Genomic DNA, 10079 nt, shown 5'->3' on the forward strand with positions numbered 1-10079 from the left:
TTCATAGGGTGATATACAAAATAGCTCATTCGTATTGTTGTTCAACTAGAATTAACCCTCTCTGCTAAAGAAACTACCCCAAAGTTCCCTTATTTAATCCAAAAGGGATATCTCTAAGATCAATCGAGCCTATAAAAACATGATATTGTATCTAAGGGCTGCAAGGCTAATATAGTTACACAAAAAACGATCAGAAATATACTCTCACAATACAAGCATTTTTGCAGGTTGGCAGCTAGTAAATACATTCACAACCTAAATCGTCACCATATTGGTAAACTTTTCATTAAACACCATATAAAAATGTAAAATGATTCCAACAAATATACAGAATATATACAAAGTTCTACAATTGACGACGTGCGATCAAAAACACAACTCTGGCATCTTACAGGCAAAATTCAACACAACAAATCAACCAAAATCACTCGTTTTTCCCCGTAATCTCATGCTCTCTCTTCTGCCCAACCTCGACTAGCAACGAGAGAAGAGCCTCACACACCTCTGCAGCATTTGCCTCGCCCGTATCATCATTAATCGAAGAGTACACCATCCATGCATGATCCAGTTTTTTATCAGGCCGAACAACAACTGAGCCAGGAACCTCAGCATCTCTTCTCGTAACAAGCCCATCGCTTTTCTCGCCGTATCTTACCTGAAGTAATTGAAGATGGTATAAGATATGAGTGCATTCGTAGAATATTAGAGGTTGCTCATATTTAGGATAAATTATTGAATCGAGACCTCTTAGTGCATCGGTCGGAAAAGTGATACTATTATAGTTAATGAGACAAATAGATTTAGCGAAAGACCTAATAAAAACTTACTTAGAATCAATTAAAAAGGATATGGTAATAGTTAATGGAGGAGATGACTCAAGTAAGAACTGAATGGAGAAAACAAGTACATGTAGCTGACCCCAAAAATTTGGGAAGAAGGCTTTGTTATCTTTGTCATCTCATTTGAAGTAATTAAGCGCATGAGGCCATGTACAACGGAGATATCTTAGCACACCGGTTAGGAAAAGTAAAAATGTTATAGTTAATGGGGCAAAAAGATCTAGAGGTAGACCTAAAAGAACATGGTTAAAAGCAATTAAGAAGGAATAATTAACTTAAAGGAGGAGATGAACCCAAAATAGAACTGAGTGGAGGAACATGATTCATGTAGCCGACCTAAAAAATTCTAGATAAAGCCTTTATGTTACTGTTGTTCTCTCACCTGAAGTAACTGAGCACAAGCGGCCATTGCAGCACCAAGAGGCATTACTACCGGAAGCTTGGAAGCTTGGCCATTGGCGACGATGGGAGGGAGATCGGCATGAGCGACGTGGGATAATGTGGCTAGGACGCTTGGAGCTAGTCCAGCTTCAGTGTGGAAGGAGACGACTGGGAGTTCTTTGGGCAGCGGGTGTTTTCTTAAGAACTCTTTTCGTCTCTCATAAGTTAGATCTTCAAGAGCTTGCATATCACCCTGTAAGTAGAGGATTTTGAAAAGAAATCATAATGTAGGTTAAGAAAAGATAACGCATGAGAGTACATTAGAAACTAGTTCTGTTTTAAGTTCATACGAGGAATTCTATATTAATTAAATCAATATATCGTATATCAGTAAACTACATGCAAACTTTATGCCCTCACAGAAGAGCTATTCATTGCAGCCATCTAACAAGTAACAACTATTTGCTGTTACTTGCATTTACTTAAGAATAATTATTGCTCTCTGTGTGAAAAAGAGAACATTGTAGGAACAGGGGGCTAGACAACGAACATTAAAACATGCAGAACAAGGAAACCCAACAAGAATTGCAGCAGCAGCTAGTATGGAGTTGACATGAATAACAGTGAAAAGGAATCTTACCAACTATGGTTAGCAATAATACCCTTAAGAAGAAAATTGAAGAAAATCAGAAGTGATGTATTTAAATGTTGAAGGCATGTATGACTCCATATCAAGAGAAGCATATGATCTCTGCCAATAAATTAAAATCTGAAAAAACCAATAATCGCATTCCTAACAGTATTTTTCCTTCTAGATCAAGAGGTGCTCGGGACCATGGTATTGGGGATGTCTATCGAAGGTTTCAATTCTAAAAAGAACATGTAAAGTGTATACAACTCCTAAAACAATTTGCCACAAATATAATAGTAATATAAGAATGAGTAATGCTAATTGTACTACTAATTTGTACTACTACTAGCGTTACTACTACTAGCGTAGTTAGGTACTACTATGAGGACAACAAAAGCCGGCGTTGACATCACCTCACACGGGCAAATGGTAAATAGGAAGTCCTCTCCCATTTTTCATTACCAAAATAGAAATAAGCAATTACCTCTAAGTACGTATCCTACAAAAGAAGAAGAACAAGAATAATTTGTATGCAAAGAAGAAGAAATCCTAAACAAAGGGTACCTTAATAACTTTGCATATTAGGACCTCCATTAGTGTTCTTAATCGAACATAATCTCCGAGCTGCCCCTCTCTCAAAATATCCGAAGCAATTGGGCTTCCTCCATAGGGACTCTGTGCTAATGCCAATCCAGCAACCTTATCTTTCAGATCAGACCAGTATAAAGATAAGGCAGCTGCTGCATCTACTCCTCCTTTGCTGTGTCCAAGAAGCATTACACGCTTCTTGGAACCCCAGTAAATTTCTTCAATGTAGTCTTTTATCTCTCTAGAATTTTTTTCGACTGAACCCTGAGCAATAAAATGAAAAGCTTGAAGGCTGAATGAGACAATGACAAGAATAAAAGAGAGTAACGTACAGCTAGGAAGGTACCTCACTGTGAATCTTAGCAATATGACACGTCAGGCCCATTTTTGAGAAACATGTTTTCGTGTTAACAAAATAAAGAGGGCCATGATTACTAAAAAGTCCTGCCAAACAAAAATTTGATGTGAGGATATAACATTAATTGACTGAACTTTGCTTGTGAACACTGACATCAATGAAAACTTACCAGGAACCAACAAGTACACCATTGTATTTGGCAGCTTATGCTCATTATTTCTGAAAAGGAGGAGATGTTAGTATTGTATGGAGAATCTTAACCTCATATCATTTTATACAACAATGATAGCCATAATTACAGAATCAAGAACAGCAATAACAACATAGTTCCCAATTCAAAGTCCTCGGTGTTGACTATATGAATTCTTTTCATCTGTCCAGCTCCATTAGGGGCCGGTCGTCATTTATGCTTAAAAGGGTTAAACCAAATTTGTTCTTTGACTATTGACATAAATTTGATTATGGTAATACAGACCTGATGTTTTCAAGCAGCTCCATAAACCGTTTGGTTCCATCTTCAACATGAGGCATGCCTGCTTCACGTTGCAGCCATCCAATGTCATCTGCAGAGCCCTGTACAGTTTTTCGAGCCCGGGAGATAAATCTGAAAAATAAAAAATAACTTTAAGAAATCGTACTTCCCAACAAAAAAGGTTATCACTTAAGCAGAAAAATCATGGAACTCACCAAATAAAACTGATGCGTCAATTAATATCGGTATCGAAAGCATAAAAAACAGATCAATATACATGAATATCTGAGGTAAAAAGAACAATGATAGCATATGACTAGCGTTAAGTGCATAAGAATTCACATGAAACAGATGATCAAATAGCTTTTTTCAATTCTACTATAAACTCATGAGTTTCCTTTTCAAAATGCCATAATGGTGTTATTAACTCCAGTATCATTCAACACAATTATGTAAATCTCATAACTCCATAAAGTTCAGAGTAAAAATATATAAAACATTTAAGAAACACATTACCTTGAAGAGAAGGCTTATACTAGGTTATTGGAAACCCTTGATTTAAATCATGGCTTCTACTTTTTTTTTTACTTGGGTTGGAGCAATTAAAAAGGAGACGATATTAGTCAACAAAGGAGATGGCTTTGAATAGAATGGAAAAGAAGAATAGGATTCATGTGTGAGCTGATCTCAAAAAGTTAGGATAAAGGCTTTGCTGTTGTAATGTATTACCACGACGAAAAGCAAGTGCTACTTCAATTTAAAAGTATGTGGGAAGAGAATACGAAGCATGGTTTAAATATATAGACAAAGTTCACTATGCTAACTTTTTCAAAGTTGATATCTGAAGATTGATAAGGGAGTACATGTATGTTCTTATTAGCATGCACAACATATAATATGAATGCAAAATTCATACCGAAGAGTTTCTTACACGTGGAGGTATGTCTATAAACATTCTTAACTTGCACAAGTAATAAGAAAATGCATCAACAAAATAAAGAAAACTATAGGGTCATGGTTGTGTCTTCGGATCATGCCACATGTTATGATACAAACAGTTTTAACAGGATCCTTACTACAGTCTTCCAAGGAAACAATTGGGATATCTTGTAATTGCAACCAAATAACAGCTCACTAAATGCTTATCCATGATGGTAATATGGATTTAACTAAACAAAAGCCAAACATCACAAGCAAAAGAAGATATGGGTAAGGGAACACAATTGTTATTCCAACTTTGTTCAGTTTATTGTCCACATATGTTCATTTGCTTTGTCAAGGTAACAAGTATTGGTTTCAGAATACACTGTAATACAATAATTTAAAAAACTCCAAACAACACCTCAACAGTAACAGAAAAAATCAAGTAATTCTTAAGTTTAAAGTATGGTACAAAGTTGCCTAAATTTTGTCCTCTTCTTATCTTAATTTTCTATAAGTGGTCTCATATCCATTCATCTTAAATAGAAAGCTTGAATTGATTTCCCTTTTATCGTCAATTCATCCATTTTATGTTTCTCATTGATCTTAGCTTCCATGAAACAGCATATCTAGATAGGTATTGAGGAGGTACGTTGTGCTGTGGAGATCCCTTGAGTTCTTATGGTTATAATTATAGTTTTTAAAAAATTTAAAAAGATCAAGAAGTGATCATAGATAAACGCATACCCTTGAAAAATTGATGTTCCATTCTGGAAGAGACTGGTCGACATTAGGGCTTGAGATCTATCCTCAGGACGACATTCTACAGAACTTGTCTGTCTACTATCAAGCACAGATGGAGCTGTGCTAACTTCACCAGAACAATCAGAGATTGTGGAACTACCTTCGGATGGAGTTTTGCTCGGTGGAGAAAATGTTACTAATTCCTGACCCTCATCAAGTATAGCTTCCTCAGCAGAACCGAAGAAAGAGAATAACTCAATTTAGTTGTCAAATCATTTTGTTTCAGCAATATAAAACAGTAAAAAAAAGAAGTCTATTAAATATATGCACATAGAGGGGAAGAGAAAGAGCGTGTTCTATAAATTAAGTGACTAGCTCACCATCAGATGCAGAGAAGCATCCAGTTAGATACGAACTTCCAATTAAAAATACTACAATGCATGATTTTTTTTCTAACTTAAATGAATGACAAAACAAACTATTATTCCTAGTAGCCAAATAGTAGCGTTCAACTTTTATTGAACCGAAAGTTAGAGGAACTGGAATGACCCTTTATTTATGACCACAGTTAATTAGCTAGGATGAGTTCTAGTGAAGATTAGTTTACTAGTTAAGAGACCTTTTACAACAATTTCAATCGATATACTAAGGTCTTACTAAGAGTTCAAATTCACGTAAGCCCCTGTGGTTTACCTTATAAATCTATACAGCCCTTGGTCTATTATTTTAACCTATTAAGCCCCCGTGATTTTGGTTTTGATTCTAGTTAGCCCCAATAGTGGTTTAACACCCAAAACACTACCAAAATCAAAACTGGTCAGGCTAAACTTGGAATATTGCAAAATTAGTCACATACAACTTACATGAGATATTTATAATCCCTCGATCGGAATTGTGGGAGATTATTGTGGGGTAAATGATCCTGCTTATTTCATCTCATGCAATCTGAAGTCTGATAAACCTCATTTGGGGTGATTTTCCTTTTGTTTTTGGTTATTTTTTACTTAGAATCTCTTTGACTAGCTGTTTGTTAATAAGAATAATTTCAATAAGATAAAATTATTGTTCCTTAGTTATGAAGAACTATCGTGGGGCTAAACAGAATCAAAACCAAAACCATAGGGGCTTAATAGATTGAATCATTGAAGTAATAAATTAAGGGCTTAATAGATTTGTGAGATAAACTATGGGGGCATATTTGAATTTGAGTTCTCTTACTAAGGGTGCAAACAGATATGGATTTATCCAATCCAGTCCTATCAGGGACCGTTGCCGTTATGAGGAGATGGATAGTAAAATTTGTAGCCAAGTGGTTACATATACACAGACAGATATGGTTTTTAACTTTGGGTTGGATACAGATAACTATATTTCTTAAATTTTTAGATACGGATAAGGATATCAAGTTGTAATTAGAAGTATATCTACGAAAGCGGGTTTCCCTTTTAACTTCATTGTTTTCCTTATACCCAAACCTGAAATCCACACAAACCCAATCCCGGGTTCCACCACTCCACTCATGTGAACTACAAATGAGGACCCCTTAACTCAGTAAAAACAGAAACAATGAAACTCCAACCGGCAACCCTAGCAGCGGCGGAACCCTAAGTCTTATTCTTCATCTTCATTTCGCCAAAGACTCCATCGATGGCAACTGTTCAATCTCATCCATCGACAGCAAAAAGCCCCAACTTCACCCTGTTTTTTAAATACTCCAATCCACTGGAAGGGTTTCCCAATTCATAAAAGGGGGTCACCAATTTGGCCGGAGGAAAGTCTTGTTTTGTCAGGGTCTTCATCCTTGAGCCTGAATTTTGAAGATGGTAAAACTTTGAAAGACTAAAGGAGTTCAGTCCAATATTGATGATTAGTTTTTTTTTTTTTTTTTGTGCGTTGGTCTGTTGAAATATGTAAGATTTAATCGAATTGTGTGAATTGTATTAGATTTAAATCAACTAGTTAGATTTAGTACATCTACAGGCAGTAAATAAATTTCTACAACGCCTCTTGTCAGGCATAAGTTTAAACTTTAAGGAAACCATGCAACGAGAAGTTTTTTTTTACAATTACAGCCTAGAAAAGAGAATTTAAGAGTGTATTGAACTTACTACCAAAGTAGCATCTTCTTCCACCCTTTTAGAAGGTTCATGCGTCATGTTTCAGAAAACTCTGACAAGCACAGGACCAAAGTATCATATATATGCCACTGGTGACCATGATTAGAGTTTGACAGACATATAATCAATTGAAAGGTAAGAAACAGACCAAACATCCATGTACAACAGTTAACCTCACAGTTCACAACCTATGTGGAAAACAAGCAAGTGAATTGACTGCAATATGTTCACACTGACTTAATAGTCATACCAGATTTAGGCAGAGAAGCACATTTGATAAAAGCTATACTATGATTTCAATACAGTAACTCATCACTATCGTAGGGGACGTATAACACAATAAAAAGATAAAAGTGAAGTAAGGGGTTATGCAATATCAAATTGGGGTCCAAGGACTATCCTAATTTTGTTTGACTTTTGTCTTTCTCCTTTTTCAAAAGGGAGAGTTTGTAGCAAAAAATATATTTTGGAAAGAGAAGTAGATATTAGGAGTATCAAGAACCTCTTTTAGGAGTTTTTTTAAAAAAAACTCTTTTTGCTAAATAATTAGCAAAACCGACCGTTTTGCTAATTATTTAGCAAAACCGTCCTCTTTTTGGCCAACTGGCCAAAAAGATGTCGGTTTTGAAAAATTAGTTTTTCGAAACATACGGGACTATTAGTCTCGTATGTTTAGTGGCTAGTAATTAGCCACTAATCCTAAGCCAGAAAACCCACAGGACTACTAGTCCCGTGGGTTTATAAATGTATATATTCTCTTTATTATTGTGAAGTATACTGACATTTACAACATCTTTGACGGATAGCTAAACAGTAGCGACCCCTCCCTCCCCACGAAATCTCTTTCACTCCGCCGATCCCCGCGAAAGGGGAAATTTTGCATTTCGCCCCCTAACAATTACATATTTGCAGCAATGGCAGGCTAAGGGAGGTCGGGGTTGAACCTTCTAGTGACCGGGACGCCGGGGATAGGGAAGATGACGACGTGCTCTCTGCTGGCGGACGCCACCGTGCTCCGCCACATCAACGTCAGCGATCTCGTCAGGACCAAAGACTCCACGATGGATGGGACGAGGAGTTCGAATGCCACATCATCAACGAGGATTTGGTTAGTCTGTGCTTTTTAGCTTAAGCCCTAAACCCTAATTCTAGCCCTATATTTTGTTGTTTGTGGAGAAATTGAAGGTTGAAGGGCTGTTGTTGGGGGTGAAAAAATCTTGCGTGACGACTCAAACAAAATTGAGTTTTTGCATATATTTCTCTGTAGAAAGGTGAAGCATATGACATGGGCATTGCTAAATTTCCTTTGAAGGGTAAATTGTGGATTCTATCTTTTGTGGAGTGGAACAAACTCACAGGACTAGTAGTCCCGTGGGTTTTCTAGCTTAGGATTAGTGGCCAATTAGTGTCCACTAAACATACAGGACTAATAGTCTCGTATGTTTCGAAGAACTAATATTCCAGTACTAGTAGTCCCGTGGGTTTTCTGGTTTAGGATTAGTGGCCAATTAGTGTCCACTAAACATACAGGACTAATAGTCTCGTATGTTTCGAAGAACTAATATTCTAGTTTTGCTAAATAATTAGCAAAACAATCAGTTTTGCTAATTATTTAGCAAAAAAGGTCTTTTTAAAAAAACTCCCCTCTTTTAAGAACTATCTAAGGAATCATATTCACAATGGGGAAAGATAAACAGATCCCCCCCTGTCAGTGCTGTTCACATGGATATATTACTACAAAAACTATTTACTTAAATAGTAGAGAAATTTCCAAACATCCTAAACAAAGTCATCAGAATTTCCTTTTCCATTCCTCAAGCTGTAGGCCTGCTGCTAAATATTAGTTGGAATATTGAGCATTAAATAAGAGGATTGAGCACATTGTTTGCTTTTCTTTTTCAAATATCCTGTAATCCATTCTTGAACTTCCATGAAGATCGATTCGGATGCACAGATGACAAAGAGCTAAAAGGGTGTGACAAGAATGACTTAGGTGACTTCCCTCTTCAAGGATGGCAACACTTCACATCGAAAAAAGAAAAAAAAAATCAAACTAAACACCAAGAGGTCAAGACCTTCCTTAATCATGAGCCCACAAGCCTAAAATCCGCAAAACTCCTACAATCTTCCAAAAAAAATTCGGTCTTTTGTAAATGACCAATCCCATCACACGAATTCCTCTAACATTTTGCAACATAAAAAACAATGAGGAACATAAACATATCAAAGTACAACCACACAAACAATAATAGAAGAAAACTTGCTAACAAAAGATTACCCAACATTCCGCTTCTTTTCCTCCTCTAAGATCCATGATTGCATGACAAACATAAAAAAAATATTCGCAAAACCCCTAATTTATAGAGAAGCAAAAAAAAGAACATAATGAGTTCGAACCTGATTCGTACGAGACCCGCGAGAATCCGATAAAGAACGAGATAAAAGATACCGCATCCGTTGGAATGATTCGCCGACCTTTTAAAAAGAGGGATTCTTCGATTACTCTCTCTATAGAAAACAATTAGGAGCAAATTTATCAGAAATTGATGAAATTAATCAAAAGAAATTAAAACTTGGAGTGGCTGACCTAGGGTTGGTGATGCTCGAATGGCGTCGGGGATCGCAATAATTGGTCGCCGGAGATGGAGGAGGAGGAGGAGCGATTGAGAGATCGCGAGCGTTTCGGTTGGTTTTCGAATTCTTTGCGTGGGGTTTCTCAACCGAGCACGGCGTGCGATTAGAATATGCCGGTTTGGACGAGATGAAAATAAGGATGTGTAAATTTTGAGAGGGTTATTTAGATATTAGTCCCTCACGTATTCAATAATTCAATCATGGTCCCTAAAGTATGAATAATTGATCATCAGTCCCCCAAATCGTAAGGGCTCTTGCAATTTGGTCCCTCAAGGACCAAAATACCCCTTAGTTATGACTTCTCTCTTAAAACTCATTTTGTTCCAAAAAAAGGGTTATTTGCATTTTGGTATTCTAAAGTTTACTTTAACGATATCATCCTAAAATTTTTTGA

The 10079-nt window shown here is 36.5% G+C and overlaps 1 protein-coding gene and 1 long non-coding RNA gene across 2 annotated transcripts; both read right to left on the reverse strand.

Moving 5' to 3' along the window:
* On the reverse strand, positions 248–6455 carry LOC109826537. Its single transcript, XM_020393567.1, has 9 exons — positions 6410–6455; positions 5315–5365; positions 4938–5157; positions 3273–3401; positions 2967–3016; positions 2786–2883; positions 2416–2703; positions 1222–1473; positions 248–655 (listed from the first exon to the last, which is right to left on the reverse strand). The coding sequence occupies exons 1-9, from the start codon at positions 6453–6455 to the stop codon at positions 425–427; spliced, it is 1365 nt and encodes a 454-aa protein (XP_020249156.1). The 3' UTR covers positions 248–424.
* Positions 6960–9806, reverse strand: LOC109825635. Its single transcript, XR_002243048.1, has 3 exons — positions 9639–9806; positions 9449–9559; positions 6960–7103 (listed from the first exon to the last, which is right to left on the reverse strand). It is a non-coding gene; the product is annotated as an uncharacterized LOC109825635 (long non-coding RNA).

The sequence above is a fragment of the Asparagus officinalis genome, chromosome 10 (assembly GCF_001876935.1).
Source record: "Asparagus officinalis chromosome 10, Aspof.V1, whole genome shotgun sequence".
In the NCBI taxonomy this organism is placed as follows: Eukaryota; Viridiplantae; Streptophyta; class Magnoliopsida; order Asparagales; family Asparagaceae; genus Asparagus; species Asparagus officinalis.

Bases quoted from the DNA above. Each gene is read 5' to 3' on its own strand.
- LOC109826537 (XM_020393567.1), bottom strand. From the start codon at position 6,455: ATGAGTGGAGTGGTGGAACCCGGGATTGGGTTTGTGTGGATTTCAG. The intron at 5,366-6,409 runs GTTTGGGTATAA...CATGCATTGTAG, and splicing joins TGGGTTTGTGTGGATTTCAG to TATTTTTAATTGGAAGTTCG. The intron at 1,474-2,415 runs GTACCCTTTGTT...CTCTACTTACAG, and splicing joins TAATATGCAAAGTTATTAAG to GGTGATATGCAAGCTCTTGA.